Source organism: Pipistrellus kuhlii, unplaced genomic scaffold (genome assembly GCF_014108245.1).
Source record: "Pipistrellus kuhlii isolate mPipKuh1 unplaced genomic scaffold, mPipKuh1.p scaffold_m20_p_7, whole genome shotgun sequence".
Lineage (NCBI taxonomy): Eukaryota > Metazoa > Chordata > Mammalia > Chiroptera > Vespertilionidae > Pipistrellus > Pipistrellus kuhlii.
Genome location: NW_023425573.1, coordinates 67,604,570 through 67,631,565, shown reverse-complemented (window position 1 = coordinate 67,631,565; position 26,996 = coordinate 67,604,570). Strand labels below are relative to the sequence as shown.

At 38.7% G+C, this 26,996-nt stretch overlaps 1 protein-coding gene across 2 annotated transcripts in view; it reads left to right on the top strand.

Annotated features, from left to right (window-relative positions):
• ACMSD (aminocarboxymuconate semialdehyde decarboxylase) overlaps nucleotides 1–26,598 on the top strand; it is a 44,339-nt gene extending 17,741 nt beyond the window's left edge. Inside the window, exons 5-10 of one of the 2 annotated variants that reach the window (XM_045575428.1) lie at nucleotides 705–941; nucleotides 4,188–4,281; nucleotides 6,933–7,028; nucleotides 8,413–8,585; nucleotides 23,303–23,361; nucleotides 26,456–26,598. In XM_045575428.1, coding sequence (XP_045431384.1) covers nucleotides 705–941; nucleotides 4,188–4,281; nucleotides 6,933–7,028; nucleotides 8,413–8,585; nucleotides 23,303–23,326 — 624 coding nt within the window. In that variant the 3' untranslated portion in view covers nucleotides 23,327–23,361; nucleotides 26,456–26,598. Of the gene's footprint in view, nucleotides 1–704; nucleotides 942–4,187; nucleotides 4,282–6,932; nucleotides 7,029–8,412; nucleotides 8,586–23,262; nucleotides 23,362–26,455 lie in introns of both variants that reach the window. The other variant, XM_036422003.2, reaches the window with a different exon arrangement.
• Nucleotides 26,599–26,996: the final 398 nt, after the last annotated feature.

The following is a 26,996-nucleotide window of genomic DNA, read 5'->3' as shown; positions in this document are numbered from 1 at the left end:
TCTATTCCTCTCCCTTCCTCTCTGTAAAAAATAAAAAATTAAAAAAATTAAAAAAATAAAATATATAAAATACACACACACACACACACACACACACACACACACACATATATATATATATATATATATATATATATATATATATATATATATTAAAGAAAGGAAAGGAAAGAATGAAGAAGGAAGAGTTAGGGGAACAGAAAGCAAACTTCATCTGCATCAGCATTTTGCTAAGGTAACTGTGAATGTCACTGCCTACGGAGAGACAGGAAGGGGGGAAGCAGGGACAGGAGAGGTGTACAACATCCTGACGTCACACAATGAGGCATGACAAGGAGAGGCCCTGGTGACGTCAGGCACCCAGCCCAGCCTCCTGGGTGGAGGTAGAGGGGGCGCCTAGGGGTGCAGCCTGCGGGCTGCTCTCTGCAGAGGTGGAATGCCAGGCCCAGTAACTGTGTCTGTCCTTCAGATTACAGCCTCACTATTTGTAACTAATCAGCAACATGAGCAGTTGTCTTTGCATTTGCAATGCCTGGCTTCTGGGTCTTCTGCAGCAAGGGCCTGTCCCAGCCTGTGCCTCAGCTTTCTACGAGGAAAGCCACTGAGAATGACAGGTGGTTTGGCCTGGGGAGGTATTGTCCGGACTACAGTACTAAAGAAGAAGGTTCTGAATGATGTGGTGTTCCCTCATCTGTCTCCACCAGGCCAAACCTCAAGACACGTTAGACCTGTGCCAGTTTTTAAACAACGACTTAGCTGCCACTGTAGGAAAGCACCCCAGGAGGTTTGTGGGCCTGGGGACGTTGCCCATGCAGGCCCCCGAGCTGGCCGTCAAGGAGATGGAGCGCTGTGTGAAGGAACTGGGCTTCCCGGGGGTCCAGATCGGCTCCCACGTCAACGCGTGGGACCTGAATGCACAAGAACTCTTCCCTGTCTACGCAGTGAGTGCGCGGCGGCACCGGGCACCGGGCACCGTGCTGGGTGCTGGGCTGGGCACTGGCTGGGTGCTGTTCTGGGCACTGGCTGGGTGCTGGGCTGGGCACTAGCTGGGTGCTGAGACTGGGCACTGTGCCGGGTGCTGGCGGGAAGAAGATAAATGCGCCACTTCACTGGGAGGGAGTGAGAGATGCCGCTGACATGCTAGGACATAGGAGGAAACATGGAAAGAGCTCCCATAAGGAGCATTCCATTGGGAGAGGGGCAAGTGGAAATGCTCCCTGAGTTAGCTGAGTGAAATCTCTTTTCTTTCTGTCACCCATGCTCTCCTTTTAACCTTTCATTCAGAAGCCAAAATGTTATCCTTATCACAGCCACTGTGCAAAGAATTGTGTTAATGACATACAAAACAATAGTTATTTTTGCTTTGGGGGGAAAAATCATTATTTTTCAAAATTATATAACATAATTTTGAAGAAATTGGGGGAAATAAAGAAACGTGTAAAAAGGAAAACATATCCCATAGTCCAGTGTAATCCATAATTCCACCACCCAAAGATAAGTAACTACTGCTATAGTGTATTTCATTTGTTTTTACATATATCTATATTCTATTATATGCGTGACTTCATGTCCTAATTGAGAATTTCCACCCTAAATGAAAAGTCTCTTAATGCATGATTTTTAAATAACTGCATAATATTCCAATATATGCATATGTTTTGATTTATTTAATCATTCCTCATGTAAAACCCTTTGTAAGCCATATATTTTGAAAATCTTCCTCTGCCTCCTGTTTCTGCAATTGAACCTGCTTTCCTTACACCAGGAGTCAAAATTCATGATTCTATATTCAGCTGCATTTCAGAATGGTTTCCTTCCCTCCTAGAATTAGGATAGGATTGTTTTCTATTATTTTCATTGTAAATATAAAATATTTTCTAATGAATTAATAGGTATTGGTGCACTCACCAGGCACTACACTCATTGATCATTTATTCTATTATCATCTGGTGAGCTCTGACTACATGAGGGAAAATTCCCATTTTTTGTACTTATGGACCCTGCCCACCAGTCAGGAGATGCCTGTTAAATTGCCTCCTGGTGACCTGGAAGCTTTAATGCTCTTCTAAATATTGAGCTCCCTGAAGATTACTGGCTGCAGCGGCTGTTTTCTAGAAACTTTAATGAGCTTTGAAAGAGGATTTATTTATCTGTGTATCCAAGTTGTTTCAGCACAGTGTGAGCAAACCTTCAGCTGCAAGTCGTTTTATTACTCTGGAATTGGGCTCAGAAAGCAGCCGCAGCCTGCTGGGTATAGTCTTTTCATGTGTGTGACTAGCTTGGCCCACCCATCATTCTAACGAGGCTGTTTGGGGCTTTCAGTCCCTGAGGGGGTTGAGGAGAGCCACCTGGCCCAGCTGACTTACCACCTCCTGGAGTTGACAGCACGTTTATTTGGTTGGCAAGTCTTGCCAGCCTCACTACTCTGTAACTTGTATCCATAACATGAGCTGAAACAAATAAGAGGGGTTTCCATGAGCCAAGTTGGCTGTGTCATGTCAAGGTCAGCCTGGAGCTCTGGGGCATCTACCTGTCCACCTTAGTTCCTAGACCTTCCTTCTTAGTGAGTGAACCCATCATTACACCTTCAGCACCATTTTAAGGCACTAACGTGACTTTGTGACGCATATGAGGCAGACAGAATGGTAGGGGCAGACTACCTGCCTCCATCACCTACCACCCACAGACCTGAGAGAGTTACTTAGCCCCTGATGCTGTAGCTCTGTTCTCTGTAAGATGGGAGTAATAAGAGTGCTCATTTTATAAAGAATAAAACTAGTTAATAATTGTAAAATTCTCATGATAGCTTTGGCACATGGTAAGTTCTCAGTTAACGTGAGTTACAATTTTGAGAGTATAAGTGACTTCTGTTTGTGTTCTCTACAATACTTCACATACAAAAGGTGACCAAAAATATTTGTTATAATAAATTGAATCAAATAGAAATGAACCATCGTAGGCCACAGAATCAACTTTTGTACTAATGAGGAGTCAAGTCCCACTGAAATATCATGGGCATGTGTCTTTGTCAAGCCCACACTACCTAAGAAGCTGGTATTCTCTTTCCAGCCTGCATCCATTATCAGGTGTATATCAAAAGGTTTCTATCTCAGAACCTGTTGAATTAGAAGCCTTTCTTCAATCTACCCTTTGCCTGCCACATCCAGAATCCCATGTTGTCCCAGAATTGCTTCTTCATTTTTAAAAAATGTTTCTGTGCAGAAGTCCCATTGTATCAAACTAGTGAGTTCACATATTAATATGTAAGGGTCAGATGAGTCACTCCAGCCCCCAATATATTGGAAATGCTAAGAAAAATATGTTTTGAACCTTGCTAAGCACTAATACTCAATGCCTGGTGAGGGGACTTTTTAAAATGAAATATTTTGCTGAATAAAGGTCATTTCATTCCGATGGTATTTCCATTTCCCAGAAGACCCTGGAACAAGTTTGCTCATGACCTTCATAACAGCACATGTCTGATGGAGGCATTGAGATCTCTTCCTTTTTTAAAGTGATTTCATTCACACCAGGCTGTTTAGGGACTCCTGGGGCTGAGCTCCTGGAGCTGAGCTCCTGGGGCTTTGTGAAAGCCTGCAGACCCCAGAAATTCCCACTCTCTGTCAGGCTCTGAGAGAGCAGAGGCTTGGGTCAGGCCAGCCTGCCCCTGCCTAGTACTGAACCCCTGACTCTCAGCCCATCACTCCCTCACTCTCTGAATCCTCAGTTTCCAAGTGGAGGGAAGGAGGAAACACTCCAATCCTAACTCCAAAGATAGAACCTGAGCAGTCCTTCCAAAAGAGCAGACCAAGGAGGAACCAGCGGGGGAAATTTCCCTGGCATTTGAGGTACAAGATCATCCTTAAGCATTTTGTTCTCAGCCAAAACATCTGAATGATGGATGTTTGCTGTGACTTGTTTTGCCAAACAATATATTAAATTCATCAACCTCAATGGTAAATCCACTCACCACCCCCTCCCTCATTAAATCTAAGGGTCCTTTTTATTTTCCAGGCAGGAGCACAGTTTATCAATGACTCTTTTATAAAAATCAGAAAACAACTTCAGAAATAGTTTGGTTTGTGTATTCAGATCAATATAGACCTAGGGAAAAGCAATTTCCCTAAAATAGTACCCGTATCTGCTGGCTCACCCAAATAACCCTCTCACTCATTCCTTCTTTGAAGGCAGCTGAGAAGCTGAACTGTTCCCTATTCGTGCACCCCTGGGACATGCAGATGGATGGACGGATGGCCAAATACTGGCTCCCTTGGCTCATAGGTTTGTGTCAGCTTGGGGGTCTAGAAAAGAGATCTAACTTTTGTATGTTTTCCCCAATTATCTGTGAGACACTATTATGTCAAAGAGAGAAAGTGCAACGTATTAACAAGATTGTGCATTATTGCGCTCTTACTCTGATTATTGCTAAATATATTATCTCTTTTAATTTTAATCATATTCACACAAAACACTATGAGGCTGACATTGTAATACTCATTTCATGGATGGAGAAACTGAATCTCAGAGGGGTCAGGAAGCTTTTCCAAGTCACATAGTTAATAAGTCTGACTCCAAAACCAAGTCATGACATAGACTCCCAAAATGGCTCCAGAGATAAGTAACCTTGCCTAACAGATTTTTCTAGAAGCCGATAATAGCATCAACTCTTTCAAATGAGAGCCCTGGAATTAGGAGGGGAAGGTCACCTGACACCGCCAACAATCGGAGGCCCTCAATTACGGGTGACCCAGGCTTTCAATTTCTGTTACCTGCTCCTTTCTTCTGCTCTTTGCCTCCTGCATTCATTCATGGTTTCAGATGAGAACAGGGAAAGAGGAGAGGCCTCCCTTTAGCCAGTCCACTCTCTCATTAGCATCCTGATTTAAAAAAAAAAAAAAAAGACATGAAGACAGCTTAGAATCCTGGGGCCACGTGGGAGAAGTGCAGCTCATCCACAAAGCCAAGGAGTGGTCCCCGCAGAGCAGGGCTGGGTTTCCTTTGGGAGGCCATTACCCATTCCCTCTCAGCCTCGTTGATACAGGTGATTATGAAGTAACCACCATAAAGTATTAAATAGAACAGTGTGTTGAAAGTAAACCTGAATTTCAGTTCCAGCTCGGCTAGATTTCTATGTAACCAGTGGCAAGTCCTTTCACCTCCTGACACCTCAGTTCCTCATCTGTAAAGTGAGAGACTGGTTTGGATTCTCCTTCTTCTCTGATATTTTATGCCCCTGGCATTGCTTTTGGAGACCCGCATATTTAGTAAGGTAGCTTCCCATCTACTCCCCCACCAAATTTTGAGCAGGAATTAATAGAAAGAGATCACCTAAGAAGCCCCAGTGCTTTCCAGCTTCAAAGAAAATCTTGTTCTCATTCACACAGCACTTTGACAAGTCCCACAGACTTATATACGTGGCAACTTCCCACATGAAAAACAGGAGAGAACAAAGGGCCACTTCATCATTCATTTATGCAACACATATACACGGATGTCCTGCAGCATGTCAGGCCCTGTGCTAGGCACCAAGGATACAGACGTGGATAAAACCTCTGCCTTCCTGAGGTCTATGTTCTGGTTGGAGGAAAGAGACCATAAGCAGGCACACAGTTCATAAACAAACAGGTTAATTTCAGAATTCTATTCTGATGTAAAGGTGGTTATTGGTGATTGGAGGATTTCTGGCAGGGGTGGGCCATACTCCAATTTACACTGCAGATATCCTGCTTTGGCTCCTGTATGAGTTATGGCCCAAGTAATAATGGGAAGCAGAATCACAGGACCAGAAGGAAGTGATGCTGTTCATCTCCTGCCTTCATGAAGCTCTGCCATTTCAGGTGGACATTGGTCTATCATGCTTCCAGAATTCCCCAGAGGCAGGGAGCCAGGGTGTCGCTGTCCACAGAACCATGGGGCAGAAATGAGCACCCGCTAAAGCCCCATTAGGCAGCTGGAGAAGCAGGCTTCCCCAGAAGGTGCCAGGCTCAGCTGTGGCGCCTATAGAGATTCCTTAACCACAGTCTGGAAAGCAATCATCTGAAAACCAAACGCAGACTTGTGTCCAAGGAAGTAAAGACACCAGGCATGAAACAACCACTTCGAGGAGCTTGAAATCATTCACTTTAATCCAGTTCTTTTCTTTTTTATTTGGGGTGTAGGAGGAGAACCATGTTTGTTGTTCCATTTATTTATGCATTCATTAGTTTATTCTTGTATGTGCCTTGATTGGAGATCAAACCCACAATCAAGATGATGCTCTGACCAACTGAGCTGCTACCGGGCCAGGACTTAGTCCAGTTATTTTCAACCTCAGCTCTAAGAAGCAGCAAAAATTTGGGAGGAATATTAATATGAGTCAACATTTATTGAGCACTTACTAAGTGGCAAGAATGAACAATGATCATCCCAACCATTTACAGATGAGGAAACTGAGGCACAGGGAGGCAATTGATATTTCTTGTGCATCTCTAATGGGAAGTTCTGGCCAGGAACTTTCCTGACATCATTTTCAAGCCTCCACAACAGCCTTGCAAGTTGGGCTATACTGTCCCCATCTCACAGGCTCCAGGGCTTTAAATACCTTGCCAAAGGCTGGGAAGCAAAAATGGGAGGAGTTAGGGTTCAGCTCAGACTCATTGTACTGTCTTGCCCCACTGCATCCAAACTGAAGCTGGGGGAATCAGGACAAAAAAACAGGTCCTCTGGCTCCTTAGCTATTCTAGCCATTAGGTGACTCTACCTGCACGTGGCAAATAGGAAGCATCAGATAGTTCTGCTCGCCAAAGTAATAGTCTGTATATAAGCAAGCCATGCTAGGGCGCAGGGACCCCACGTTTCTCGGCACTGACAATTACAGATCCCCACAGTGAGCATCACTGAACATCATGTGAGAGATGACAAGCCCTGTACCTTGTGACTGTTTCCTCTTTCAGGAATGCCGGCAGAGACCACCACAGCCATTTGCTCCATGATCATGGGTGGAGTGTTCGAAAAGTTTCCTAAACTGAAAGTGTGTTTTGCACATGGAGGTAAGACCCCATCTGTTTTGTTCAGCTCAGCTGCCATAACAAAACACCACCAACTAGGTGGTATAAACAACAGAAATTAATGTGTTCACGGTTCTAGAGTTCCAAACCAAGGTGCTGGCAGGCTTGGCTTCCAGTGAGACCCCTCTTCTTGGACTGTAGAAGGCCACCTTCTCACTGTGTTCTCACATGGCCTTTACTCTGTGCATTCACAGAGAGGGAGGGAAAGGAGAGTGAGAGAGAAGGAGGGAAGGAGGGAGAGAAATCATTGTGCTGTCTCTTCCTCTTCTTATGAGGATACCAGCCCTACCAGATTAGGGTCCTACTTTATAACCTCATTTAGCATTAATTATCTCCTTAAAGGCCCTATCTCCTAATACAGTCACATTAGGGGATTAGGGTTTCAACATATGAATTTTGGAGGGACACAATTCAGTCCTTAATATCCTTCTAGTAATCATTCTAGTCCTAAAGTATATGATGGTTTAAGGGACCAAATTCCATTTTTGCAGACAAGTTTAGTTTGATTGGCACAGCTTTTGCTTTATTTTGTTTTGATTTGTTTTATTTAAATCTCTGTCAGACTACAAGATGTCCAGTTTTGCAGTAATGCCTACCATTCACTATTGTTTAAAATAGGCCTATTTTATTCATTTACATTTCCTGCTTGGACTGTATAAGTAATTGAGTTTGTGACTCTTGGACACACAGACACACACAATCAAACTCTTCGTGCTGCTCTCTAATTTTTTTTTTCCTTCTCACCAGCATATAGAGACATCTTCCAGGTCAATAAGTATAGAACTTCATCATTTTTTATCACTGAAAGCATGGCAATACATTTTTAGATGTTATAATTATTATTTAGATATTCCCTAACTTATAAGTTGCCTCAATATTTTGCTCATATGATTACACCATTTGAAAACTTTGACCACTTATCTTTATACACTTGTCTTCTCTCTTTAGGATAAATTCCTCAAATCTGAATTTCTAGATGAGTTCCTGTGGGTTCTTCTGGGTCATCTCTCAGCATTTGGAACCCAGCAGGTCCTTTGTTAACCAGCTGGATTATTGTAACTTTTCTTTGCATATAGCATGAGGATTAAAAGGAATCCATGAGGATTAAAAGGAATCTTTGGCCAGTTGGTTGGATCATTGTCCCATACACCAAAAGATCATGGGTTTGATTCCAAGTCAGGATTCATGACCAAGTTGCAGGTTCAATCCCCCTGTGGGAGGCAACCAGTTGATGTTTCGCTCTCACATCTATGTTTCTCTATCTTTCTTCTCCCTCCCTCTCTCTCTCTCTAAAACCAATAAAAATAAATAAAAAAGGAATCCCTTTCAACCGAAGCAAGCCCTCAGTAATGGGTTTTACTTGCAGGTGGAGCCTTCCCCTTTACAGTAGGAAGAATCTCCCATGGATTCAGTGTGCGCCCAGACCTGTGTGCCCAGGACAATCCAATCAACCCAAGGAAGTACCTGGGTTCCTTCTACACAGACTCCTTGGTTCATGATCCCCTGGCCCTCAAGCTGTTAACAGATGTCATAGGAAAGGTAAGCTGAGTCTACCATCTGGATGGCTTATAGAGAGCAGAGTGCAGGATCAGCAACCAATTACTTGGTATCTCTCAAAAAAAAAAGGGGGGGGGGGAATTGAAGAAAAGGCAACTGAAGAAAGAACTGGGACAGTGAAATTTGGGATTAGGCTTACTTGCACAGGGGGTGCTATGCAAATCACCCTTCACCAGAGAGTATGTGTCTACAGGGAACCACTGCATATGCCAGGGAAATCCCAGGCAATCCACATGACCAGGAATTCCCCAGATCAGCTCCTCTTTTTTTAGGGTCACCTCTGTACCCATTCAAAATGACACATCACGATGTAGTACACAGAAGAGAACCAACAGTTCTGAAGTCAAATTGAGCTGGATTAAGATCCTGGCTCTCCCTCTTACTGATAGGGTAAATTGTGAGCCTAACTGTCCTCATTCACTAAGTAAAGAAAACTGGATCATTAAAGAGGGGGAAATGGACCACCTGAAATTTCTTCCTGAAACAGCATGGCCCACGTTTTGAAAATAATTCTCTCATTTGGAAAAAGACCAGCACAGTAGTACTTTAAATCTCACAAGAAAAAAAAAATCTTTCCTCCCTTATAATCTGCTAGCTGCTCTCTCTGTTGACAGCATCTCCACCCTTAAGTATTCTTTGAAAATTCCAACTTGGCAAATTATCACAATTTTAGAGCAAACATCAGTCTGATTAGTGAAAAGTCTGAAATAGTTTTTCAATTCTGCTGTATTACCAACAGATATCTGAAGGAGGTTTCCAGATTTTCCCAAGGAAAACAAATATTAGGGGTTTTCTAAAAGAACGTGGACATACTTGAAGATTTACAACATGGTTCTTGGCTTTAGAGGAGACGCAAATGCAAGCATTTAAATCTTATTTAGCAGAAAAAGAGGCCCATCTGAAAGGTGCATGTAGTGTTCGGTCTCCAGCATGGAGACGTCTTCTCGCTGTGGAGTTGACTGCCGCTCTGGAGAAATTGGCTAGAACATAAACATTACACATTCTGGTTTGGTAATAAATTCTGAGATGTATGTCTGAGCCTTCAAGCTTTTGTGTTGTCCTGGAGAAATGAGTGCTTAGCTGCTGGTTGTGACTGTGAATTATGTTTGGTTTGGACAGAGGGGTTAGGGGCAAGGAGCTGAGAGACTGTGGGCTCTAACCTTTGAGCAACGGAGGAGGGGAATGAAATATAGTGTGGAATTTGGGAAAGGGTCATTTCTACTTCCTCCCATCAAGCCTAGTACCCCCTGGTTTTCTTGGAAATGGCAAAATCAGGGGGAAAACACCCTTGAAAAATACAGCACTGACCTTATGAGGGATACCATCCACAGTGAGGCATTCTCTCAGCATGAGGGATACTTCAAACAGCATTCAGGGCAATACGTGTTGGCCAGGGGTCAGAGCAGAAATGGAAGAACATGCAAAAGCCTTTGGATAGATGAGATAGTGAGCACATGGGAGTACCTCTTAGGGACCCACAGAAAAACTCAGAGGGCACTTTGCAAAGTTAGAGAGCTTACATTCAAATTGTGAAGATTGGAGCCATTATAATTTGGGCATCCAAAACAAATATAACCTCATTTTATGTAGCCTCACAGTCTGATGAACCAGGACATGTAAGCAGTATCTATAATGATAAAAAGTTAGTATGCTAATTAGACCAGATGTCCTTCCGGACATCCTTCTGGATGACCTTCTGAATGAAGCCGGTGCTGCCAGGGAAGCCCAGGTCCCAGGGAGCCGGGGGAAGGAAGGCCTATTCTTGCATGAATTTCGTGCATCAGGCCAGTAGTATATTAATAATTTAGGATTCTCTTTAAAGACTAATGCTTCCTCAATCTAGTTATATTCACATCAGCAAATCTCTCAAAAACAATCCCTAAACCAAAATGGCTGAGGAAAGTCCTAGCATGGCAGCTGGGCTAGAAAGCCACTGTCCAGATTAGATTGAGAGGACTAATGCTGTGGAGGGAGGCCTCCAGGCCAGGGGAAAAGGAACTGATGGGATATTTGATGTGTTTGAGAAGTTGAAAAAATGATTGCCAGGCATGCAACAGATATGTTGATGCATTAGAGACAAACAAATAGTACGTGCACAAAAAATTAAGCAAATGAAAGAAAAGGAAATAACTCCAAGAAAACAAACATCCATATCACAGCAGATAATCATTGTACATTGCTTAATCAGCAGTGAATAATACAATCATAATAGTGTAAGTATTAAGTACTGGTTTAACTAAAAATTGTAATTTTATCAGGAAAATGGAGAAAAAAGTTGAGTAAGAAAGAAAATATCAAAAAAAAAAAAAAAAAAAAGAAGAAAGAAAGAAAGAAAAATCTCAATGATTATAACAGGAAGTCAGTAAATTCCCTAGAGCAAGCATGTCAAACTTACAGCCCATGGGCTGCATGTGGCCCACAACAAATATTTTTACAGCCCAGCCAATATAATGGTATGTAAGAAAGAAATGTTTTAATAAAAGTTGTAACTTAATTTTTATAATATCCTGTTATACATAATTATTAATAGCAAAATACAACATTCGCTAATGACTGGTTACTATAATCGTGTTGCATTCATTTCCCTATGCACCTTACATGCAGGCACACCATTTCTCTCCACTGATACTAGCAGTGACTATTTTAGCAACCGATTGCCACAACATTAGTATTGGACACCAGGGGACAGCTCCTGCATCTGCCCCCTGATCAGTATGCATCGTAGCGACAAGTTGCAACACCATTTGGTTGATTTGCATATTACCCTTTTATTAAGATATGCATAGCCCATGGCAATAGGGTTGTGAAGACCTGGGGGGATTGGGGGAGGAGGAATGGGAGACATCTGTAATACTATCAACAATAAAAAATAAAAATAAAATGTTGAACGTAAGCTGAAAACCAGTCGGGCTCAAAAGCCAAAGCTTCTTCACCCCTTTTCCATACCTTCTTTACCATTCCAGACCACTCTGTTCAGGAACTCTAAAGGTTAGGATGATCTGAAAGCAATGAAAAGCTCTTTTATCACCAAAGAAAGACTTATGAGGTTTTAGGCAGTGGAGCATGTCATATGTGTTTGGAATATTTCCAGCTGATTTAAATCTAAATGTATTTTAGTATGTCTATCCTTAACAACCCCACCAACCTGTATTCTGGCGAAAGGATGTTTTCACGTGCACTGTTGTCCTCAGTAAAGTGGAACCCATTTTGTATCTAAGCTTCCTGAGAACAAGAGTGTAACTTACTACCTTTTCAAGAAGTTGCGATAAGTGAAAAAGTCAAGTCCTGGCTCTACTTCCTGTTAGCTGGGTGATCTTCAATAGCAAGTCGTCTTCTCAGCCTGCTTCCTCAGTTGTAAAATGGAGATAATAACCAGGTAGAGTTGATGTGAGGAGTTAAATAATATTATGCCAAAGAACAATACAAATGTCAGTGATTTATATTACCCAGTGCTTTACAGATAGTAGGTGTTAAGTTAATGTTTGTTTAATTGAGTTGTGTAATGATCTTGTGGATATAAGGCTACTCTTACTTTGCATTGATTGAATTAAATATGGCCCTTTCTCTAGGAAATGATGTCTCAGGGAACCAACTGAATCCTTGGTATACTAGAATGTTTGTAGTGAGCTAGGTTATAACAGTTATGTTGTATTTACTGCAATGCTACTAATGAATATGCTGAGAGGATAGTTAATTGTTCCTTTTCCAGAAGACAAATGAACACTCCTCCTCTATTTGAATTTTAGTAAGCCACATCATTCAGTGCGCACAGCATTCCCTGAAAATGTGAGAGAGCTAATGCAGCCCAGCAGGTGAGCACTTTATTTCTCTTCCCTGGCAGGAATATTAATCACTAGTATCATCAGCTCAGTAAGTCATTGGCCTCAGAGGCTATGTGTGCTGCCAGCTTTGGGAAGGGAAATATATGCTAGGCAGTCTTGTCGGTACTGAGAAATCAATCAAGATCATTCCCTGCTTTACTCCCTGATAAAGAAAACGAGTGTCCGTCTAAAAGGTATAGTGCCAGGATCCCAGAAGAGGCCACCATGGTTCCCAGAATGCCCACCATTAGAATTATTCCTTTGGAGTTAATGGTTTTCAAAATGTAGATGTTGTCAAAGAATTCCACCAGCACAGATATCCTTAAGAATTGACTCATGATCGATCCAAGGGAAGAGAATCCTAAATCACAGACAAGAAGACAAAAGAAAGTTCCAGCTTTTGGGAGGTCAAGATCAGGTGTGTTACTTGGGATTCTGCATGTAATCCACTTAAAACCTAATCAATTTGCAGTTACAAGATAATAAGTAGTAGAAAAAGGCAATATAAAAAGTACTTTTAACTCAAGAAGTATTCTTTAGCATCAATCGAGTAGAGACTAATACTAAGCTATGGAGCATGCAACCTTTACCCTACAGGACACACAACATGTGAGGAATCTCTCCTCCCACCTTTCCCCTGCTACTATCTCTTCTCTCTCAGAACAAGAAAAGCAATTATCAAGAACTTCACTTTCAGTTCTTTTATGCCTACTTACCTCTCCTTTATGAAATTACTAGCAAATTAAAATATGGTCAAAAGTTTACCAGGAAGTATCAACAAAAGGTGTACAGACAGACAAGGGTATGGAAAATTCACAAACCAGATTGTTACAAGAGGATAATTAACCTCGTATGGAGAGGAGTTGTAAACAATAGCTATAAATAATAATTAAATGCTGCCAAATCCTAAGTTTGGTTTTCTGCCACAGGCATCCAAAATCTAGTTAGGAAGGGGAGCAGAGACACGTCTTAACCAGGAAGGATAAATTGCTGAGGAGAGGTTTTCATTTCTGCTTTAAAGCCATTTGCTTTATCCACATTAAAACAGAACAGACACACACCCCTTCTTAAAATGTATTTCTGTCCTAGGCCATAATACTGGGAGTGGAAGAATTCTGGACAAGAAAAATTAATTTCTAGATTTTAACATCATGCCAATGTAGTTGACAAATGTAATATAAGCACGGGACTTTTAAAAATTATGTTGTGTTTTGGCATTGTAAACAGCTTTAGCAAAAGGAATAGCAATATGGACAGATGAAACCCTAGTGAACATCGGCACAGTAAAAACAAGATCAGCTGTTGGCACAGATGTCAGTACACATAACTTTGGGTCTTTGGGGCTTCTATCAACAGGTGTAGTTACCTAGTTTTATACAGTAGTGAATATAGGAATCTCGAAATAATTGTTAAGTCTATTGTGGCCTTTCTTTAAATTTTATTAGGTACTTTACCATATTATTTCATGTAAATATTTTCATAAAACATAGGGGGGAAAATGTTTGTAGAAATCAAAGTGTCACATCTTCACAACAGTTTGAACTTAGAGTTTAAAATACATTTAATATTTAAGGCTTAGTAATAATGACACTTCCCTTTTTCCTACAAGCAAGTATTCATTCCTTCAATGCACACATTTGTTAAAACAACTCTCAGGTTGATTATAGGTGCATGTCAGAGTTTTATTTCAAAGTTGTTTCAAAAGAAGAGGCTTTCTGAACAGTACAGCTCAAGAAGACAAAAGAAAGTTCCAGCTTTGGGGAGGTCAAGATCAGGTGTGTTACTTGGGATTCTGCATGTAATCCACTTAAAACCTAATCAATTTGCAGTTACAAGATAATAAGTAGTAGAAAAAGGCAATATAAAAAGTACTTTTAACTCAAGAAGTATTCTTTAGCATCAATCGAGTAGAGACTGATACTAAGCTATGGAGCATGCAACCTTTACCCTGCAGGACACACGACATGTGAGGAATCTCTGCTCCCACCTTTCTCCTGAATTTTCCATACCCTTGTCTGTCTGTACACCTTTTGTTGATACTTCCTGGTAAACTTTTGACCATATTTTAATTTGCTAGTAATTTCATAAAGGAGAGGTAAGTAGGCATAAAAGAACTGAAAGTGAAGTTCTTAATAATTGCTTTTCTTGTTCTGAGAGAGGAGATAGAATCAGGGGAAAGGTGGGAGGAGAGATTCCTCACATGTCGTATGTCCTGCAGGGTGAAGGTTGCATGCTCCATAGCTTAGTATCAGTCTCTACTCGATTCTATCTTGGCAGAGACATTTTATAGGGGGAAACGGGTTCAGAAGTTCTGTTAGACTGGGGGGGAAAGAGGAGGGGTACGGGGAGAAGAAAAATTATATCTTTAAGGCTAACTATTTTCCAGGAAGAGTAGCTAATCACATCAGACCACAAAGTGCTGATTCAGCTCAGGTTTGGGACAATTTTCTTTCTCATTTATGTGTGGGGGGGGGGGGGGGGGGGATGGAGAATGCCATGTAAGGAATTAGGGCTTTACTTTCTGGTTAGTGGAAAATAATTGAAGAATTTAAGTAGGGATGGGGCATGATTGGATTGCATTTTTAAAATACTGTAGCATTCTCTCCAGTGTTAGATATTGATTGAAATGGGTGAGGCTGAATTCAGAGACACCAGTTAGAAAATTATAGTAGTGGCCCAGTTTAATTCAATAAACATGGACTCTATACCATGCCTTTGGCTCAGAGATGGACACACTGTATATGTCCCATTTCTTAGCTCAGTGGAGGAGATAGAGACACAAGCTTGGCTCCACTACATTATTAGCTGTGCAACTCTAAGCAAGTTAGTTATCATCGCTGTGTCTTTATCTGTTGAATAAGAATAAGAATAATAAAACCTATCTCATAGGAAGGTTGTGAGGATTAAATTAGTTAATGAATATAAATGGCTTAGAACATCCTATATATAGTAAACAATCAATAAATGCTAGATATTTTATTATTTATAATAGTAATAATATCTAGCATTTATTGATCAAGCCCGGACCAGAGGGAAGCCAGCCTGGGTCCCGGGTGCCTGCAGGCAGCTGCAAAAGAAAAGCCCGGGTCCCGGGTGCCAGAGGGAAGCCAGTGCTGGCAGCGAGGGAAGGAAAGCCTACTCTTGCATGAGTTTTCGTGACTTGGGCCTCTAGTTATTGTTATAAGAGAGTAGCTCATAGTAAGAAGTGCTATGAATAAAAGTGTGTACAGGGTTCTTCAGGAATAGAGAGGTCACACTTGGCTGAACTAAGAGATCGTAAAAGCCTGAGTTAAGGGAGAAACTAGGGAAGGGAAGTACAAATGATAGATGCAAGAAATAAATAGAGGAAAAATTCAAAGCTTAGTAACCTATGATATCAGACATATCTATATTTATGGATTTTAAAAAAAACAAAACTCCATATTGTTATGGTATCAGTTCTCTCCAAATTATAGGTTCAACGTAATCCAAGCTAAGGCTAAAATTTATAGGCATATGCAAAGAATCAGAGAGGCAAAATAATTTTGAAAAAGAAAAATAAAGTTGGAGAGTTTCTAGAGCTGCTATAAAACTAAAGTGGACAACACAACATGGCCTGATGTTAGGAAAGCCCCGGCCCCATTGTTCTCTATCATCCCATTCTGTACATGAGGCTCTGAGCGGGCACCAGGCTGGCCCATTCCTTTCAGTGCAATCACATCTGTGTTCTCAAAAGTCACTGATTGCTGAGGTCCTCTTCATAGGACAGCAAGGAGGCTGATGGAGTAGACTAGAAAGTGCAGAAATAGACTTACTCTTGTCTGGTCAGTTAATTTATGACAAAGGTACAGAAGCATTTAAATAAGGATTGGAAAGCCTTTTCATAAATGGTGCTGCAACAAGTAGATATCCATCTGAGGTTAAAAAAATGATCCTTGACTCAACTTCACACCGCACACAAAACTTAACTTGAGGGTGTCTTTAATGCATGCAGGTTTGGTGGTTTGGTTTGCAAGGACCAGTGACTAGTGCCCCAAATTCCTGTTTGTTAGCACACACTGTGGAGGCTACTGAGAGCCCACGTTTTTGCGCCTTTTCCCTTTCCACAAGAAGAGAATAAAAGAGGTCAGGTGATGACAGCAGAGTTCTTAACAGCCAGGCCTCAGCAGTCTGTGACTTTTGAGAACACGGATGTGCATTGCACTGAAAAGGAATGTGCAAGCCTGGTGCCTGCTCACATCCTCATGTACAGAATGGGGTGCTAGAGAACTATGGGGCCAGGGCTTTCCTAACATCATCCACTTCCAAACCAGCTCTGACCTCTCAGCCTGAGCAAGGGAAAGAGCCAGGCTTCATCCCTCCACAGGAAGCCCCAAACAGGATCAGGTCCTGCAGGATACATCTCAAAAACAGGATTTACCTACTTAGCTAAGATCTCATCACATGTAATAAAATTAAAAATTCTTTAAAATCATCAATTATGGGAAAGCAGGACAAGATTTAACCAGTTTTCAAAGTAAGAAGTTGACTTAAAACCATTGTAAATTATGTCAAATAGACATTTTCTTTTTCTGTAGACTAATAGATTTAATGTTTTCAATTCATTAAAATTATTCATTTTAATGTACCAAAATAGTTAACTTGGGGGTCATACACATAAACATAAAAGCTGACACTATAAAATTTCAAGAAGAAAATGTAAGAATATCTTCTCAACTTGAAATCCAGCAAACATATTTTAGACAGGACACAGAAAGAAATAAACATTTTTTAAATAATCAAATTACAATTCATCAAGTTAAATACTTCAGTTCATCATAAGAAAAATTAACTAAGTGAATAGTTAAGCCACATAATGATTCAAAATATATTTTTTATGATAAAGGACTTATATCCAAAATAAAGTATTGTAACTCAATAATAAATAGGCAACCCAATTTAAAAATGAACAAAAGATTTAAATAGCCACTTTCCAAGAGACATACAGCTAGCAATAAACATGTTTACAGAAGCAGAGGGATATGAGTGAATGTAGCCAAAAGATACAAACTTCCAATTATAAGGTAAATAAGCTCTGAGGATGTAATGTACAGCATGGTTACTGTGGGTAACAATACTACGTTGTATATTTGAAAGTTGTTGAGAGTAAATGTCTAAAGTTCTCATCACATGAAAAAAAAAACCTATTACTATGTGAGGTGATACATGTCAACTAAACTTACTGTGTAATCATTTCTCAACATATACACAGTACCCCTCTTATCATCAGATTCACATTCCCCAGGGTCAGTTGCCCATAGTCAACTGCAGTCCAAAAATATTAAACAAAATAAGCAATTCACAAGTTTAAACTTACACACAGTTCAGAGAAACGAGATGAAATCTCGAGCCATCTTACTCCATCCCTTCTGGGAAGTGAAATATCCCTTTGTCCAGAGTACCCATGGTATATGTACAGCACAATAAGAGAGACCACATTCATGTAACTGTCATTACAGCATATTCTTATAATTATTCTATTTTGTTACCAGTTATTGTTGTTTATCTCTTACTGTGCCTAATTTATAAATTGAACTTTAGAATATATATATTTATGAAAAACACAATATATATATATATATATATATATATATATATATATATATATATATATATATATATATGGTTTGGTACTATATATAATAAATAGCTTTAGACACCCAATAGGGGTCTTGGGACATATTCCCTGTGATTAAAAGGGGGTCTACTGCACATATCAATTCATTGTGTCACACCTAAAACTAATACAATGTTTGATGTCAATTATATCTCATTAAAACTTAAAAAAAGAGAAGAAACTAAAATATGTTCTTTAAAATGGTAAAATAAATAAATAAATAAATAAGCAAATATGCCCCACATCATTAGTTCATCAGAGAAAAGCAATTTAAATCACAATGAGGAACCACCACCCATCACTAGAGTGGCTAAAAACAAAAAGAAAACTCTGTTGGGAATATGGTAGAGCAACTAGAACTTTCATACACTACTGGTAGAACACACTCCTACCCTACTACCCCGAAGTTGTACTCCTAGGTATTTACTCAAGAGAAACAAACACATATGTCCACAAAAGGATTTTACAAGAAAGTTCATAGCAGCTTTACTCAAAATAGCCAAACACTGGAAACAATTTTAAGTGAAGGGACATGAGAGAACTTTCTGGGGTGATGGAAATGTTCCGTGTCTTGATAGAGGTTTGAGTAATTCAGGTGTATACATTCATCAAAACTTATTCAACTAAGTACTTAAAAATTTTGCAGTTTGTGCAGCAACCTGGATAGAATTGGAGAACATCATGCTGAGTGAAATAAGCCAATCAATGAAAGAGAAACACCACATGACCTCACTCATTTGTGGATAATAAAGATCATTATAAACTGATGAACCAAAAGATAGATACAGAGACAGTAAAGCAATAAGCAGATTGTCAAATTTCAGTGGGGGAGGGGAGGAGGATCTGGGGGAGATAATAGATCAACTGAAGGACTTGTACACATGCATATAAGTACAACCAATGGACATAAAGCTCTGGGGAGGGAGGGGATAGGTGGGAGGGAGGGAGGGGGGAAAATAAAATAAAATTAAAATTAAAAAAAATAATAAATAAATAAATAAATTTTGCAGTTTGCTCTGTAATTAGTATCTTTAAAATATTGAATTCTAGCTAGTAAGTTTGCTTTTTGCAGCATATGTTTTAGCAATCCTGCAAATACTTTCTGTGCATTCTAAACTTAAGCAAAAAGAGTAAATTAATTGAGTAAAAGTGTCTCCCTGTTGGAAAAGGTAGTTACTAGTATAGATAAGTAGAAATAGAAATATGGGTGTGTCTGTGTACACACACAGAGTTCCATATCAACAATAATTATCATAATAATTAACAGAGCTTGGTTACTAAATACCGTTTTCCACGGTAAGGAAGCTAGGCTGCTGGCAGAAAAGGCTGATTTAAATACAGATAAAGTACAAAATGAGCTAGAAGGACTTCCAGTGCCTGAGAATAAGAAAGTACTCAAAATAATGGTATCATACCTACTGGCAAAAGATTGAAAGGTTCTTCCCTCACCACTTAGATTCAACATTGTACTGAAGACTTTAGCTATGGCAATTAGAAAGGAAATTATATGAAAGGCATACAGATTGGAAAGGAAGAAATAAAATTATTTGGAGATGACACATAGAAAATTCTAAGGAATCCACAAATAAACTATCAAGGCTAATAAATGGATTCTGCAAGATTGTAGAATACAAAATAAATATATGAAATAAACTGTATTTATATTTACTAGCAATGAATAATCCATAAATGAAATTAAGAAAAACATTTAATTTACAATAGCATTAAAAAAGAATAAAATACTGAGAAATAAATTCAATTAAAATATGAGTTGGACAATAAACTATGAACCATTATTGAAGAAAATTAAAGAAGACCTAAATAAATAAAAAATCATCCCATTGATTGGAAAACAATATTGTTAAATGCAACATTCTGACATTGATCTACAGATTCAATGTAATCCTTATAAAAAAAAAAAAAAAAAGACATGCTTTTTTTTTTTTTTCTTTGTAGGTATTGACAAGCTGATCCTAAAATCCATATAGAAATGCAAGGGACCAGAATAGCCAAAACAATCTTTAAAAAAAAGAACAAAAAGGATTCAAACTCCCAATTTTAAAATTTTCTATACAGATACAGTAATCAAAATTGTCTGGTACTGGCCTGACAGACATAAAGATCAACTGATCTAGCCTGGCCAACATGGCTCAGTGACTAAGCGTCAACTGTGAAACAGAAGGTCACGGTTCGATTTCCTGTTAGGTCACATGCCCAGGTTGTGGGCTCAATCCCCAGTGTAGGGTGGCCAGGTGGCAGTTGATCAATGATGCTCTCTCATCATTGATGTTTCTATCACTCCCTTTTCCTTCCTCTCTTAAATCAATACAAATATATATATTTTTTAAAAAGATCAGCTGATTTTGAACAAAGATATCAATACAAGTCAATGAGAAGAGATTAATCTTTTCAATATAGTATAGTGGGACAACTGGATATCCACATGCAAAAAATAAAATAAAATTGGGCACGTTCTTTATACCATACACAAAAATTAACTCAATATTGATCAAAGATCTAAGTGGAAGAACTAAAACTACAAATTCTTTGAAAACATAGTGGTAAATCTTTGTGAGCTTGAATTAAGCAATAATTTATTAAATATCATACCAAAACCGTAAGCAAAGAAAAAAAATAGGTAAATTAGACTTCATCAAAATTCAAATTTTTGTGCCTCATAAGGCACAACTGAAAATGAAAGGACAACCCACGAAAAAATTATTTGTAAATCATATACGTGATAAGTATGAGTTTATATTCAAAAAAATATAAATTATTACAACTAAATAACATCAACAACAAAAACACAAAAGATCTGAATTTGATATTTTTCCAAAGACATATTAATGTAAAATGAGCATATGAATAGAAGATGCTCAGCTTCACTATAAAAATGCAAATCAAAACTACATTGAGGTATCACTTTATGTCCACTGTAGTGGCTCTAATAAAAAAGATAGACAAAACAGCAAGTGTCAGTAAGTATTTGGAGAAATTAGAACTCTGATACTTTGCTGGTGGAAATGTAGAATGCTTCTGCCACTGTGTGGAGTAATTCCTCAAAATATCAAACATGGATTTACCATGTGACACAGCAAACCCACTGCTAGATATATGCCTAGGAGAAATGAGCATATATTCACTCTTTAAACTTGTATACAAATGTTGAGAGCAGCATTATCATAATAGCCAAAAAGTAGATAGAAACAACCCAAAAGTTCCTTATCCGATAAGTGGGTCTACAAAATTTGGGATATCTATATGATGGATGTGATTCAGCCTAAAAAGAACTGATTTGGGCTATATTATGAATGAACCTTGAAATCATTATACTAAATGAAAGAAAGCAACATATTCCATTTCATGTTTATGAAATTTCCAGAATAGGCAATTTCATAGACACAGATGGCATTAGTGTTTCCTTGAGGCTGGAGGAAGGAGATAATAAGGAGTGCCTGCTAATAGGAATGGGGTTTACTTTGGGGTTAATAAAAACGTTCTGATCAAGATAATTGATGAACAAGAATAGATCTAGAGATAAACAGTAAGGGTGGGGGGAGCAGGGGAGAGAGAGAGAGAGATTTAGAGAGCAACCAAAAGACTTGTATGCATGCATATTAGCATATCCAATGGACACGGTCACTGAGGCGGTGGGGGCTTGCCTGGGGTGGGAATGTCTGGGGTGGAGGGGTGTCAATTGGGGAAAAAGAAGACAAATGTAAAACTTTAGACAATAAACAAAAAATCTAAAATAAAAATGTTCTAGAATCAGGTAGTAGGAATGATTATAAAAATTCTTGAATATACTAATGCCTACTGAATTGTACACCTTTAAAATATTAATTTTATGGTATGTAAATTACATCTTAAAAAAGAAGAGCGGTCTCCTGACCCCAAATTCATTTTTTTTTTCCTGGAATCAGCTAATGTTATTTATTTCTTGAGTACCATTCCTGAAATAGACTCTAGACATACATATATTTGTGTATGTACATGTGCTTGTTAAAAACAGAAATAAGAGTATAAAGCAGATACATTGTTCTAGACATTTTTTCTCTCTTTACAATATAATTTCAAGTACATTTCTTTTTACAATATAACTTGGCGGTTATTCCATTTCAGCATTTGGTTCTGGATATGCTATAATTTGGTTTGCTAGTATTCTGTTACAAATACTGTTGCAATTAATTTTCTTGTGTACATTTCCAAGACATACATGAGTGGGATATGTTTCTAGAAGTTAAATTTCAATATTTTATTTTGATAAACTGTCATTATTGACTTAATGTCCTTACTAGAATGTGGGTTCTCTGAGGACATGGACCATTTCTCTTTTGTTGACCAGGGTAATCTAGATTCCAAAACATTGCCTAACACATTAGGGCTTTATATATTTATAGATAGTCAAGCCTCTGTGCTTTAACATACAAAATGTCAAATGAAAATTTGAAGTGCATCATTCAAAAAAACAGACAATGATACAGTTTGTAGAGATAGGAATTATTTGAGGGATTGTTTTCTTTCCATCCAATTATTTGTAAAGTTTTTATTTTTCAACTGTAGTATGTTTTCAAAAATTGTGGGATCAATTGCAATGTATCATTGTAAGAAATACAGAATCCTCCATTTCATTGGAATACATCAGCATTTTTTATTAAATAAATGCCTGATTCTTATATTTGAGTATTCTTTCAATTATTGGAGGAAAAAGAGGACGTGAAGTGGGAGATGTGAGTTGATTTGCAACTATAGGAGACCTAATAGTGACACCTGCTGGAGAAAATGTCAGAATAAGTTGGAGGATCTGTTTATTTTTTTATAAATGTTTTCTTGATTTCAGAGAGGAAGGGAGAGGGAGAAAGAGATACAAACATCAGTGATGAGAGAGAATCACTGATAAGCTGCCTCCTGCACACAGTCTATTGGGGATGGAGCTCAAAACCCGGGCATGTGCCCTGACTGAATCGAACTCTGACCTCCTGGTTCACACAACCACTGAAACACACCAGCTGGGCCAGAGTAAGTTTTTAATCATTTGACTTTTTAAAATTTTAGATCAGTTTGTTTCTATTAATCAGGGGAAATTTTGATACTTTGCCATAGGAGCGCTTGTAATAATTATATATTGGGTATAATTAAATTGACAGGCAGTTCTTTGATGTTCTAAAAAATTACAAATAAAAATATTTTTTTCTTTTTTCAGGATAAAGTCATGTTGGGAACTGATTACCCCTTTCCACTAGGTGAACTGGAACCTGGAAAATTGATAGAATCCATGGAAGAATTTGATGCAGAAACAAAGGTACATGCCTTTTATTTCATGGACTTCTTCCTGTTTTCCTCCTCTAATTATGTTTGGTTTCAGAGCAGTTTGATATGTGATATCAAAGAACAGGGAATTTTTACACTTAATATTCTTAGAATTATTACTAGATCACCAGAAATACTAGTGAATGAAGTATTAAAGGACCAAAAAAAAGTTTAAAAGCTGAAAGTCAACCTAGTACAACTAAGCTTATAAAGATAAGAAAGAAAACTGCAAAGAAGCATATCATAATAATATATTTATGAAAAAATATATATTTATGTTTGCACGTTAGAAGAAAAATGTCTAAATTTTTAATTTAATGTTTCTCTTACAACCTACCAATCTCAAAAATTGTAATGATTCTAGTAATTTGAATATTGAAACTAAAGTCTTCATTAACAAGGACCCAAGGACAAGAACCCTCAAATAACTGGGTGTTTTTCTTTCGGCATTTGACCTGTAAGAGGGCGGGGAAGGAGTAAATGTGCCATAATGCTACCACTGCCTGTTCTACCTCTTAGGCTCCTGAACCAAGTAGAGTTAAAATGAGATGCATTGTCCCCAGATTCTCTCTCCCTTGACATCCCCTCAGCCCAGCCTGCACCTTCTCCAACTGAGGACCCCACTGGTTTAGGCCCAAACATCCCTCTCACAATCTGGGACCACTGGCTCCTAACCGCTCACCTGCCTGCCTGCCTGATAACCCCTAACCTCTCTGCCTGCCTGATCACCTCTAACTGCCTTCCCCTGTCAGCCTGATCTCGCCCCAACTGCCCTCTCCTGCTGGCCTCATCTTGCCCCCAACTGCCCTCCCCTGCTGGCCTGATCGCCCCTAACATCCTCTGCCTTGGCCCCCACCACGGCTTTGTCCAGAAGGAAGTCAGACATCAGGAAGATGGCCAGTTGACCTGGTCTAATTAGCATATTACCCTCTTAGAGTATAGATTATATAGAACACAATTGCTTAAATTGGGGGGGGGGGGGGGGCCCTATTTTATCAGGGGGAGATGCTCTTGGCAGACAAAAATACATAATCCCTATATCTGGATGCACTATACTGCCAAATCGATCATTAAAAAATTGAACCATTTTCTTACATCTTACACTGAACAGCTGTTGGCCTTAAAACTCCTCCTCAGGCCCCACCTTAGGTTGTGCCTTTGCAGTTCACCCAGATTAGATTCTGATTGGTTGGTTTCTAGGCCAATCAGTGTCAAACACTCCGCCTCCTAGGCAGCTATTGGCTCCTCGCACTTCACCCAGATTTGGTTCTGACTGGTCAGTTTCTATGCCAGTCGGTGTCTCTGGGCCTATCAATGGGCCTGATCAGAGAGGCAGGGTTGATCAGCAGCCCCAGCTGAGACCCAAAAGAAAGGCATAGCTGCTGGCCAGGACTGAAGGACTAGAGCAAAAGAGAGAGGCAAGTGCTGATCAACAGGTGCCATGGAGGCTACAGATCAGACCCTGCTTCTCTCTCCAGGCCTCTCTTCGGGCCTGATCGTAGCCCCCTTGGCAGTCAGTGCTGGGTCAGGGCGCCCGCAGTGGCAGCAGTCAGTCAAGCCTTCGGTCATTTTGTATGTACAGACCCTGAGATTTTATATATTAGTATTTTATGTCCTTATCACTTTAAAGTTTTAAAATATCTTGTATAAAAATTTTATAGTCACAAATAAAAATGACATTTTGTACAAGGTTAATCAGTGCAACATTTCCTATAATAAAAGACTGAAAACAATCATAGGAGAATAGTTACATAAGTAATAATGAAATCTATACAGCCATTAAAACAAAAAAACAAAACAAAACAAAAAAACACTAAAGCCGAGTCCAGTTTGGCTCAGTGGATAGAGGACTGAAAGGTCCCAGGTTTGATTCCGGTCAAGGGCATGTTCCTTGGGCACATCCCCAGTAGAAAGTGTGAAGGAGATAGCTGATTGATGTTTCCCTCTCATTGATGTTTCTAACTATCTCTCTCCCTTCTTCTCTGTAAAATATCATTAAATATATATTTTTAAATATTAAAAATCAATTTACAAGATATATTAAGTTAAAAAAGCAAGGTGCCAAACAATATATGTAGTATATTTCCATTTGTGTATTGTATACTATCCATTTGTGAAAAACAATTTCTATATACCTAAATATAAATATTTGCTTGTATGTGTATAAAATATCTCTAGAATAACAGACAAGAAACTGATGGCTTCACAACTCTGTGAACACACTAAAAATCATTAAATTATACACTTCAATGGGTAAATTATATGGCAAGTTTACTATATCTCAATAAAGCTGTTACAAAGTATATAAATAAAATGTTACAGTACAGGAAAAAAAAGGATAACTATATCTGGGAAGATAGCATTCATTTTATAAGTTTGAGCTCTCTAAAGCTCAAAAATTGATCATGATATCTAAATGTATATATGGTATGAAAGTTATACAACTCCATACATGTTTCCTTCCACCCTCAGCTACATGCCTGACCTATGTAAACTGAACAACTTTCAGTTAGCATATCACAAAGTTACCTCTCAAATTGCAGTAGTTCTTTCTGTGAAGTTTATTTAGTTTATAAATGGGGAGAAGGTGGAAAAAATTTGGCAGTCTTTTTCTCATGTGAAATTGATAAATGTACACATTTGTACAATATTCTGAGAGGCTTCAACTATATCACTTTTCTTGTTCCGAAAGAGTTCCCTTTTATTTGGGACCGAGCAAAAGGACAACACATGCCTGAAAGCTAGTGGGTGGCTTCTAGCTCTGCTGTTCCACAGTCCTAAATTGAACCTTTTCTCTGTTTTGCCTCCAAATAGTCCTTAAAATCCATTGAAGTTCCCAAAGAACATTTTCCTAAGACAGTTCTCTCTCTCCCTTATAATTTCTTCCTTTCTTCTACAACCAAGTTTCAAAACATGGGGCAAGAGGATTTGGGTAAGAGATTCATTGTTTAACCTGCTAATATTTTTCTCTCACGTTGGGGAATTGATTTTTTTTTTAACCTGATAAAGACATTCAATAAAGGACTTAAGAACAACCATTAAATAATGCTTTAAAATAAAATCTTTTTTTTTCTTTTTTTTTCCAGGACAAACTCAAAGCTGGCAATGCCCTAGCATTTTTGGGTCTTGAGAGAAAACAATTTGAATGACTGAATTCACTACAAAGGCAATCTTTCAAGAAGATATTTTATTCTTGTTATTAAATATGTATCAAACATGCATACTAAAATTCTACTTTGAACTATTTTATCCAGAAATAGAATATCCTCGAGTATCCTAAATTATACATAAAATGATTCACATGTTTTTCACTCTGAAAAGCAGTACATTATTTCACATGCAAACCAAAAATGATTTTCCCAGCACTTTTAAAAATTAATAGCAAAAATAAAATGCAAAATGTCATTAATGCTTTATATGAAAAAAGACCAAAACTAGATTCACCCTAGAGGACTCAAGTAGATTCTCCACTTTGAGCAAGTATATGTGCTGAGGGCCCAAATAATCTATTTTTATTCAGTTTAAACACTTTCCATTGGCCCATAACTGGTCTGCAAATGCTTTAGATTCCACAAAGTAAATGCTATAAATATTTCATAACCATAGGAGCTTATAGTTCAAACTAGA